This window comes from Watersipora subatra, chromosome 10 (genome assembly GCF_963576615.1).
Source record: "Watersipora subatra chromosome 10, tzWatSuba1.1, whole genome shotgun sequence".
Classification (NCBI taxonomy): Eukaryota; Metazoa; Bryozoa; class Gymnolaemata; order Cheilostomatida; family Watersiporidae; genus Watersipora; species Watersipora subatra.
Genome location: NC_088717.1, coordinates 55133013 through 55145028, shown reverse-complemented (window position 1 = coordinate 55145028; position 12016 = coordinate 55133013). Strand labels below are relative to the sequence as shown.

General features: G+C 37.1%; 1 protein-coding gene across 9 annotated transcripts in view; it reads right to left on the bottom strand.

Annotated features, from left to right (window-relative positions):
* LOC137406570 (dedicator of cytokinesis protein 9-like) overlaps nucleotides 1-12016 on the bottom strand; it is a 106056-nt gene that overhangs the window by 46791 nt on the left and 47249 nt on the right. For 6 of the 9 annotated variants that reach the window (XM_068093169.1, XM_068093162.1, XM_068093164.1 and 3 more), the window contains 9 exons: nucleotides 11533-11638; nucleotides 9262-9312; nucleotides 6848-7026; nucleotides 4916-5028; nucleotides 4330-4505; nucleotides 2484-2616; nucleotides 2174-2286; nucleotides 1535-1601; nucleotides 941-994 (listed from right to left, as the gene is read on the bottom strand). In XM_068093169.1, coding sequence (XP_067949270.1) covers nucleotides 941-994; nucleotides 1535-1601; nucleotides 2174-2286; nucleotides 2484-2616; nucleotides 4330-4505; nucleotides 4916-5028; nucleotides 6848-7026; nucleotides 9262-9312; nucleotides 11533-11638 — 992 coding nt within the window. Of the gene's footprint in view, nucleotides 1-940; nucleotides 995-1534; nucleotides 1602-2173; nucleotides 2287-2483; nucleotides 2617-4329; nucleotides 4506-4915; nucleotides 5029-6847; nucleotides 7027-9261; nucleotides 9313-10424; nucleotides 10446-11532; nucleotides 11639-12016 lie in introns of all 9 variants that reach the window. The other 3 variants (XM_068093166.1, XM_068093171.1, XM_068093165.1) reach the window with 2 other exon arrangements.

Here is a 12016-nt window from a genome sequence, read left to right as displayed (position 1 = left end):
TCAGTGCTCGTTTATAAAAGTCCATCATTTTTTCTGTAAAATTATTGAAAATGGCAACACAAATACTTGTTCTTCTAAAAAGTTTGTTTGATGCTGATATCGATTGGGTCAGCAGTCCAAAAGGAGATTTTAGGTTACAAGACGGCAAATAGAAAATTGAAAGCACAGAAAAAGGTGAAGTGAGGGATAATGAAAGCAACAGTGAGATTACAACTGGTACCGCAAGCCAAGAAGCTAGCGACGATAAATAAATTTATTTAAATGCTTTATCTTGGTTTCTGCAAGTATTTTAAACTTTTTTATGGCACTTGCCTTTACATATTTATTTTTAACAAATGAGAGATTATTATGATTTATCTTATAAATTTGCAACTTTGTAACACGTCGTTTGATAAACCAAGGCAGTTATCTAAACTGGGCATTGAGTAAAGTATCATAACGCAACTTTAATTGTACATGTCCTTAAAAACCAGTTTTGTTATATGAAAAACTCATTTCATGTTTCCTACAAATTGTAGCAAACATGGAATAAGTCCATCAAGCCCATCAGGCGTTTATACAACATTGTTAAATATAGTAATAAAATCCACAGATGCATTTCAATTTAAAACTGCATAATTAAAAAAAAATAATAGCTCCAATAATTGTAACTCGGATTATAAGATCTTCAAAGTTAATTGTAAGCAACATATATCAACTTGTAGAGAATTTTCTGAGTTTTCTGATGCATATTTATTTCGTGATCTTCTACAAATTGGAGGTTTCTTGCAGCAATGTTCGAGATACAAAACGTGCTGCTAAATAGTGTGGTCTGCGCATTACTTGCGGGTCGTTTGGGCTCAGTCATGAAAGGGTAAACACCCGTAAAAGTCTATCTGCAAAACGCTGCAGCTCAGTCAGACGCCATACAAACTACCAGAGCTGCGTGACAGATGCTTACCTAATGGAAGTAAGTGTCTTTCGTCCAACATACTTGAACTGCTTCAGACATATCCTACAAGGAATCATGATGCGCATCATCCGTCACAGAACAATTATGAATGTGCAGCGGGAAAACATTTACTTTCTAATTTATCTTAGCTCGCTATAAATTACCTAGGGACGATAAAACATAAAATATTACAAACATATCATGCTTAGCGTTACAACACTTGGAGTTATCTACTATTGACGGGTCCGACGACAACTATCCTATGAATGTTTATGAGCTGCCAGTAAAAAATTGACTGAAAATTGATTGAAAACGTTGCAAAGTTTCTATAATGCTTTGACATTGCACAAGACACCGGAAATGCTCCCAGAGAACAGTAACAAGCTTGGTGAGCGAGGCACTGCTTTATAAACTTTCCACTACAAAAAAACACTCAAAGTTAAATAAAAGACAGGTCAAATCATACTGCTACAATAATATTTCAAGTAAATTGATAAAATAGCTCAGACAAACAACTCTCACATGTAAGTGCCTCCAGTTATACCCTACTACTCCGACATGCACTATATTTAGTTAGTCCGGAAGATACTACCGATAACTCACTCAAAGACTTCAAAAAGCTGTGCAAGATCGTTCTCTGATGTGTTCGACATCCACTGCAGGAGAACATCTGTAACAGAGTAACCATGTACAATAGATAAATATAACACGTATGCGTATATACGTAGCATACAAGTTCATAAACAGAAAAGTTAAAACAATTTAACAACTAGTTATTTTTGACCTAACAAATCTCGACACAATAAATGTTGATGCAAATGAAACTAAAATATTTTATTTATTTACAGTTTTTTACATGGTAAAAGGTTAAATAATATGTTGTATGTCTAACTCTGTATTGGCATTGGTAATCATAAAAAACAATGTTTTTCGATTTTTTGACATGTCAAAAAGAAAACAAAAAATTAACAAACAAATATTAAGAAATATTCAGTGAGTTGAACAAACGTGTTTAAAAGTTGGTAATCTAATAGTATTGCGGAGGAGTTGAGATGGTCAATTGAAGGTTGTAAACAAAACTAGTTCTAAACTAAAACATATTAAGGTAGATGCAGCATGTTGGTTCTACTGATATGAGTACGAGTTCTGGTGATATGAGCTATTTAGAAACTGTAGCCTGGTAAAATCCCAAAGAGCACCAAAGCAAATGCTGACACGACAAACGCTGACGTGGCTACTCACCTTCAGGCATGTTCCGTACAACAAACAGAAAACAAAGGAGTAAATCCTTGACTTCGGATGTTTCAAACTTGTCATATCTCACGCTTTGGGTCTGACCGGCGACACCTGAACCTCTGAAATAAACCAGTCTACCACTGACACAGTCCATTGATACGTACAACATCGATACTTTCACTCCATCTACGCCCTTCGCACTAACACTTATGCTGATAATGTTAGATACACAAAGAACTCTTTCTAGACAGACATCAGCGACGCTATCTGATGGAGATAAATGACACATTCTGATTGCATGCGAATGAGGACAAACCTAGCCTGTCCTCCAGCGAGAGAAACAGAATCTTTAGCATCGATAGTGCTTGTTGAATCATTGCTGCAGATAGACGAGCGAGAGCCTGCCAACCCGTTATCGCCTCCACCCCTCATTACCTTCAGGGGTAACACTGTAAGAAAATGAGAGCTAAGGCTACAATTCCACAACTAGATGAAAACTTACAGTGTATCGGACAATAAAGAAAGCTAAGGCTAGTTCTGGAGAAATCCTCGATATAACCACAAAAATTAAGACTTGCTAACTTCAACTGTGAAATGCTGAGTATGTTTCATCAATGAAAGATTATCTAATTTGATAATATAAGCATCTCTAGATAAATTTAGAGTTATGTTCTCATGCAGTATGTTTTATTAATTTAGCTTACTTGTGCACGAAAGTCGTGGCGACATACTGATACTACTCATAGGTGCTGGATAGCTGATAGCAGTGTAGCAACCCGCTACGGTTGCTATCCAACCAAATGATGCGTTGACAAAAAGATTGACCAATAAAAATTGATAAAAATCGAGTGACGGACAAAACATCTCTGCTGGATTTTCCCTTATCGATATTGAACCATCATGCAATTAGGAATGATCTATTATCGATCATCAACCATTTATGATAATGGTAGCCCTTGTGTGACTACTGATATATTTTTGTTCCAGGAATGAAAGTTACGGGTTGATAGCCAAACAAACAAACAAACAAATAAAAATACAGTCGAATACAAAAAGAATAATTATGTTGGTTCATGAAAATGGACAAAAAAAGAAGATAAAGACCAGAGGCTTTCACATAGCTCTTGCATGTACAAATATCATTGTCCATATATGGGTATTAATATAAAAAACCACATCTTCGTCCTTCGAAAAGGAACTTCAAATAAAACTAACTGCGATGGCCATGCATAAAATGGAATTGGAATTCACGATCAATGAAAATCAGCTCTTTTGGCCAACCACGCGTACATCAATTCTACAGGACTGACGGAGACACGATGTGCTGCATTGGCAATGTATCAGCCAGAGAAACACTACAGCTTAACCGATTTTTCTGTAACAGATGCTCTATAGAACTTAGTCTATGGTTAGTGAATATCATGACATGATAATAGTGATAGTAACATGCACCTATAGAACTTAGTCTATGGTTAGCAAATATCATGACATGATAACAGTGATAATAAAATGCAGAGGCTCTCTTGCAGAGTCTAACTCCTTTAGCTGCACATTACTACATAATTGAGGTACTGTGATAGTCGTAACGTAAATACTATAGGGTGCTGCTCTACAATTCACAAACATCATGGAAGTTGACACAACTCATAATTGATAACTTTTTAATGCTATTTTAACAAAACATGTTCAAATATTACAAAAACAAAAAATAATTTTTCCAAGATAAGCAAAACATTTCCTTTTCTTAAATACAAACGTAATGGAAGCTAATATGATTGCCACAACATACAAGGTTTCCAACATACACTGTGAAATTCAAGCAACTGCATAAATATACACTTGCAATAATTTATTGCATACAAAGCTTCATGTTTCTGAAGTAATGAAGGTGAAAAAAGAAAAGGTGAAGGTGAAAATGAAAAAAATGTTCTACAACTTCTTCTTTTACGCGCCTTTTAACATACAAATTTATATTTCAGCAGATGCGTGAACCCTTGAAGATACTTGAAGTTGAAATTCTTTTAATTCTATTCTCAAATATTTAGCTGATACTGAACTAAAAGAGTAGTTGGACTTGTAAAGAAAACTTGAGCTGCTGGTCAATATTCAGACTTACTGTTGGTCAATATTCAGACTTACTGTTGGTCAATATTCAGACTTACTGTTGCCAGCTATCACTGAATATATGACACTGTCATTAGCGCTAGAGCCGGGAGCACCTGCATCACTGGGAGGGATGACTGTCGACAGCCTGCTGCTGTATGGAAGACTGTTAGCCTTAGTCATACTTGGCTCACTCAAGGAGACTGTGTCAGCATCAGGCAGCATCACAGAATTACTGTACAAAAGCAGACCACTCCAATAACAAACTAAGCATAACCAGCACATCCACATCATTAATTAAGCAAATAGAAAATATAAGTATTGAAAAAAATTATAATTTATGGCATTTTGTTTTTACGAGTGATTTCATTTCATAGAGAAGACAACTACAATTTATTGCGATATTTTGGAGTTCGATCGTTTATGAACTAAGCCTCTTTGTAAAGGTTTTTGGCAGCATTGCAGAACAGATGTTGAGTTGGTTTCATTTTAGAGATCTGATGAAAGTTAATAGCACACATAGCAGGCTGGAGAAGAACAAACATAGCACTCTAAAGGTTACGGTAAGCCCTTCCTCCGCACACTTTGATTGTTTTACAAGAAAGCTATTAAAAACATGCAATGTAGATGATTTGATAAACATACCGATTAGAAAGGGAGATGTGTCCGATAGACTCACGCGGGAGTAGCCTGTTTTTATTTTCCAGTATAATGTTGAAGAGTGGTAGATACAGGGTTACAATTCTTCCAAGATAACCCTGAAATTTAATGCGTCTGAGTGTAAATACATCATACATACCATAAGGAGTAAAATAGCTTGTTTACAAGAAGTGATGAGGCATTGAACTTGTCTCTTTTTAGGAATGTCGAGATTGTTTTTGGCAGAGTTTATGAGAACCATAAGGTACGAATGTGAACACACAATCTCATAGCATTGTGTGTTCAAACTGTACTAGCATATATACTAGTACAGCATTGTGTGTTGAAACTGTACTAGCATATATACTAGTACAGCATTGTGTGTTGAAACTGTACTAGCATATATACTAGTACAGCATTGTGTGTTGAAACTGTACTAGCATATATACTAGTATAGCATTGTGTGTTGAAACTGTACTAGCATATATACTAGTAGCTTAAAACAAAGTTAAGTAGACAGTTAAAATTTATTATACTTTATTACAAGCTCCATCAACTTGTTGACCACTTTCTTTTCTTTCTTTTTAATTATTTTACTGTAATTTTCAGTTATACTAACTTACTGTATCCATCATAGCCTGTGTGTCATGCATATACATGTAGTTTATGCAAACAGTATATATAGTTCATGTACACACTATAAATAGCCATGTACACAGTATATAAAATTTGTCAATGCAGTGTATATAATATGCCTGTTACGTACACAGTCCAAGTGCTCAAAGTATACAGTTTGTGTGTTATGTATAAAGTCTATATGAATAAATAATACAGTCAGTGTGTATTGTGTACATAATCCATGTGCCTAAAGTGAATATAGCCTCAACTCTCAATAAGCCCTGCCTAAGTTTACAATCATAGTATTAAAGATATGGTTGCGTCAAAAATGTCCATAAGTATATGTAATGTATTTAGAAAGACGTTAAAGGTTAAATTGCAACAAAATTCACATTACAGTTATTTGGTATCAAAAGATCCACCATGTCTTACTCTGTTGTGTTGTATGTGCAAAATATGTGGAAATGTGATTACAAGCTCTTCAAAGCTAAAAAAACGAACAGTTAATCGTAGCCATCACAAAACCGCCGTAGATTAGAATCCCTTTCCAAAACGGCTCAAATAGGACGTAGTTGTACAAGATGGCTTCTGTTTACACTTTCACGCAACCTCATTCGTCGAAATATTTTCACAAATATACTTCACGCATTCAATAAAACCATGTCTATTGTTCTTACGCGTCTGTTTTATCGTCATTGTAATGCTGTCACTTTTAGCAGTGATATCCTATAACCTACCGTAAAAATTCGTTTAATTTTTCACCCTAGCTCGAAGGGGTACATATCATTGTCTCATAAACATGACGAACCTGTTGGTCACTTGTGATAATCGAAAAATTCTGCAGAAATTATTCGCAAAGTATGGGTCACATGATCAGATTACGACTAGACGATTAGACCAAGCCGAAACAAAACTGTAAAGTAGCGAGCATCTATATTTGATACGGGGTCTTCGGTAAAACCTGAAATGTTTGTCATAAACTAGTGCTACGAGAAGTTTTATATTGAGCCTTTTATTGGCCTTTCAATATACGTAAAAACATCACGTGACAAAACAATAACCAAATGTAATGGCTACGTCAGAGAAATAAACTGATTCCAATCTATGGCGGCTTTTCGTTTTTGAGCTTTTTAAGAGCTTGTATCACATTTCCACATATTTTGCACCTGCAACGCAGAAGAGTAAGACATGGTGAATCTTTTGATACCAAATAACTGTAATATGAATTTTGTTGCAATTCAACCTTTAAAGAGAGTGCAAGCTTAGTGAAACCATTTAAAAAGTGCTCTTGTTGCCATATTTGGCGGCTAGGATACAAACCTCTTTCTGGTACCTATTGTCTAAAGCATGCTTAGCCAATTGGTTGCGCAGTGTAACTATGGCAACCATTCTAACTTCCTTTATCTCCTTTAGGGCTGACTTTAGCTCCTGCAGAAGGAGCCCTGAGAGGAAATGTTTCTTCCTGTAGTCGGTAGAGAGAGTGTAGTCACACTTTGAATCTATAAAAGAAATTAGTTGCAGTATTATTTTCTTAGCTTTGAAGGACTACTAACCACAGTTGATCAATATGCTTAGAAAAGAACTATGTCCATGGTATGTCTTGGAACCATGTAAACTAGCGTAAAGAATAGTGGTGCGGGCGTTGTGTCACCTTCATATTAATAAAATCATGTTCTAAAATTGTAGATGATTGAATAGATCAGACTCAATTAACCAATCATGAGGCGTTTTTTTATTTAGCGTACTGGGGATGTTGTACGATTGATTGAGGGTAGGTTTATCGAAACACACTGTCATATAGCAGCAGTCCACACTCTGTCATACATGGGCAGGGCACACTGTGTCGCACAGCAGCAGGGCACACTGTGTCACACAGCAGCAGTGCACAAAATAAAAACTGATGAGATCTATGCTGCTGCCCGTCAATGACTTCATTATGCATATCCAGCTAAACTTATATCTAGGTGAGATAGCTCAGATGCTCCGTGGTAAAAGCAAGATGGCTGCTATGGAGCAGCCATTTTGTTCCTGGATACGCCGTCTTGTCTTCTCTTGCAGCCATTTTTTGTTTTCAAAAAGCTTTCATCAACATGGCATTCTGTGACTAAAAACTATCATCAAAACTTCTGGAGTATGTTTGGTACAAAAAAGGAAAGCATAATAACTCTTCACAATTTTTAAAACCTGGTTAATGGTGGACGCTGTTAGAAGTCATCTATGCCAGTAGGAAGTTATGCTCACATCACACATACAGAATTAGTATAACTACCTGATTTTGGAGCTAATCTATATTCTACCTATAGTAACACATGATTTGCATCGATAAAAGATAGATAAAAGTCTTTATGGCCTTTTTGACTGAATAATTGGTAGCACAAACAGGGTTTTGTAAAATATTAACAGGAGAAAAACTTGTTGGTATATTAGTGAGTCGACGAGAATATAAATTTGTTAATTGCACTCCCTTGTTGATAATGGGATGCAATATAGGTATATAAGCAGGTTTATAAATATATTTTTAAATGTTCAGAAATTTGGCATTCATTTCTAATACAATGTTAATCACTTGACCGACTCCAAAGATTCACATTGGGGAAGTTTGGCTGGAAAGTTAGAGTAAACCAAGTTTGCATAAAGTGACAGAGTTTATGCTGAAGTCTTACAAGTTCGCTGTCAGCACTGCCTTAAGTTGCTTATTGAAAAGCTGCCAAATTAGCCTGGATTTGTCCGATGATTCTACTTTGAGATCGCCTACAATGGTTGCAGGTATATCACCATAACCACTAGTACCCCTGTGGGGCATACAATGCTTGTAGGTAAATCACCACAACCACTAGTACATCTGTTGGGCCCACAATGGTTGCAGGTAAATCACCATAACCACTAGTACACCTGCTGAGCCTACAATGGTTGCAGGTATATCACCATAACCACTAGTACGCATGCTGGGCCTGCAGTGGTTGCAGGTATATCACCATAACCACTAGTAAACCTGCTGGGCCTACAACGGTTGCAGGTATATCACCATAACCACTAGTACACCTGCTGGGCCTGCAGTGGTTGCAGGTATATCACCATAACCACTAGTACACCTGCTGGGCCTGCAGTGGTTGCAGGTATATCACCATAACCACTAGTATACCTGCTGGGCCTGCAGTGGTTGCAGGTATATCACCATAACCACTAGTACACCTGCTGGGCCTCCAGTGGTTGCAGGTATATCAACATAACAGCTAGTACACCTGCTGGGCCTACACCGGGCATACGCGATGCAATAACGTACAACAAAACTACATGAAAAATTTTCTCCAGGAAGTGATTGTTAAAAGCGATATCCGACAGCTTAGTGTATCCGCCATGCAATGGATGAAAAGGAAAACAACATTATGGGATAGCTTTATTTGGCAAAATTTGTCAGTTACAACAAGACATAAGGGGATGACTATCAAAAAACTATAATCATGCAGTGACCATTTTTTGCATTGCAAGCTACGAAACGCGAGCGTTAGGCAGGTCTCCGGGTTAAGTAATGCTTTGGTGAACGCGATGAAGAGCTAGTGAACAGTAAGAGGAGCCCAGCTCCACACAGAAAGCCCAGACAATAACCCGAGACCAGGAAGGAGCCCTTGGCTGACTATTATTGCTACATGCATTCATCCATGGCTACACATGGCAGCTTGTGAGAGAGGGCGACTCCTAGTGAGTTATCATTTTAGTAGACAGATAATACTTGCCATCTTGAACAACGATAAACTCGTTCAGAATGCCATTCTTCATGACAGGCACTTTAAGAAGAATAGGCAAGAAATTGAAGAGCGTGTTATCAAGAAAAATTAAAAAGTAGAAATAAAAATGGCTAATGGACCAAATTGCTATCAAATTGAGAGATTTAGTTGAAATATTTTAGTACATGAATCTTAAACTAACAGCTGCTTGCAAAATACCAAACTTGAAGCTTATCTATTATGTCAGAATGAAATGATGGAAACAACAAAATATGAGCCTCAGTGCTGTTCTCAATGGCGTCTTTTTTTGTAAATCTTCAAAAGGATTTCCAGATAAAAAGCTTCAGTTGCTAAACTGTGTGTCTAAAAATGCTAGTGAATCGTTTTAGCACCAACTTACGGAAACATAGACAAACAGTTTGTACTGCTGAAGGTGAATACAGAGTGCACCGAAACAGGCTAATAGTGCAGATAAAATAATAGAGCTGGTTGGCTAAGAATACTTGACCTTCCTTCACGACCAGGTAATTTAGACGAGATGAGGTGATACTATGAAATAAACCCAATGCCCTATATTCCCTATATGTAAATGCAACACGGTGAGTTATTTTTACATTATAAGAGAATATCTATTTAGAGAGATAAATTTTAATGGGGAGATAATTTCAGTACGGCAAGACAAATACTGCACGGTGAGATAAACCTTACTTGGTGAAGTATTATCTACTAGGGATGATGAACCATGTTAAAATTGATTGAAACACCGTCGACTTCAAAATCAGAGAAAATATGGGTGCCATTGGAGATAAAATTTAGGTGGTAAAACATTAGACATCGATTTATTCTCTTTACAAAACTATTAAATGCATGCAACAAACAATGACTGATCTAAGGGCGTATTTATCGTAATATGAGGGAGCAACTCCAAATGTCCTATGAAACAAACTAAGGTTTTAATGAGTAAGGAGGTGTGCTTTATCGTGTAATCATGTGACATCCAAGCTTTTCTTTAAGTCAACAAAATCTTTGAAGCTCTAAATGCGGCTAATTAAAAGGTGGACAACTCAAGGTAAGCACAAGTCAGCAGTAAGGGTGCGCAAGGTTACCAGCCACCACTAGGTTACCAATATACAACATATAGTATAAACTCATAACTGACAAAACGATCTTACTATTTTTCAGAGGAGTCAATGCTAAAACAGTGAACGACAGAATAAGAAGAGCGGTATAATACACGCCACATTATGTCAGTAAACACACCAACCAATTGGTTAGAGCGCATTAGCGCATGAAGTGCGAGGTAACAGACCTCAGGTAGAAATCATTAAATCTATGAAGAGTTGAGGTGAGCCGAGAAGGAAGAGATGAAGCATGAATAAAGACCGGAAAGAAGGCGTAAAATGGAAGGCGTAAAATATTGCAGAAGTATTACAGTGCACAAGCTGTGAATCCCTCTTCACTGCATTGCTTTATCAAAAGCGCAATTTAAGAAAAGAAGTAGGTGAGTGCTTAAAGCACAACCTCCCATTTCAGTACACTGTTGGTAGGTAGAAACTCGGACTACGAAGCGAGATAGTGAAGACTGAGAAGTGACAATAACTACAAGCTAATCGGTGAAAGTTACCTGTAACACTTGTCTTTTTTTCTCCTGCGCAGCAAACATACAAACCATGTAACAAGACACAATAGGAAAAGTACACGCATGAGCAAAATAAGATGATTTGTAACCAAAGATCTCAACGCTGGATGGTATCCAATACTACATAGAGTGAGATATGCGACTTCACTATGTTTCCATAATGCGCATGATGTAGGTTTGGAGTTGTGTGCACATTGCATTACCATGTGACAAGTGTCTCAATGAACATTTGCATGATGTGGATGAATATCAGTGATTTGTTATAAAAATAATGATCTCTACGCCATAGGTTAATAACTAGTGACACAGTCTTGTCATGTGTAGCTGCAGTCGGAACTTTCGAGCACTCGGAACTACTCAAATCGAAATGAAAATGACATAAGTGTGAAAATGTTTAGAATTGAATAGCTTTCGCTGCATTCTTTTCCGCATCATTCGCAAGCGCTGTTTCGACTATTTGCAAGCATAAAACAATCGATAAAAATTTATGACAACTCGCTTGACTGGTGAATTTTTGCCATTTTTATTTCGCGGATGACGACACGCTCACGTATCATCCACATCTTGGAAACATACTGAATTAGAACAAAAGAAGAGTCATAAAGTAATTGCATGATATTACTACGATCTGGACAACTAACCTTTAGTTCTTGCATAGCCCGAGCGCAAGGTCGGCAGGCTAAGCTGTACGTAATGCTCATGGCTGCACACTATCCGTATGAACTCAAACTTGTATTCCTGCAGCTGCTGTAATAGAAAGAGCTGAATAGCTGCAATTCTCTGAAACTATAAACTGCACATGAAAGTGAACATGCCTATTTATTGTTGGGAAGACAACTTCTATGGCAAAAATATAGTTCAGCTTACATGCTTTGGATAAGCTAACCAGCCGTCTAGAAAAAGTGTGACAACTGTAGGGTTTGTAATGAGCATATATGAGCGATACCAGATACTAGGGATGATATGACAGGCATCAGATGATCTATAATACGCATGAGAGACGATACGACCAACATCAGAAACCAGAGATAAGAGATGATATGATCATTAGTTCTTCAAATACTTCCCTTGACCCGCCAGCTGGCATCTTATGCAGGAATGTTGACACAACTACACTGGTAAAAC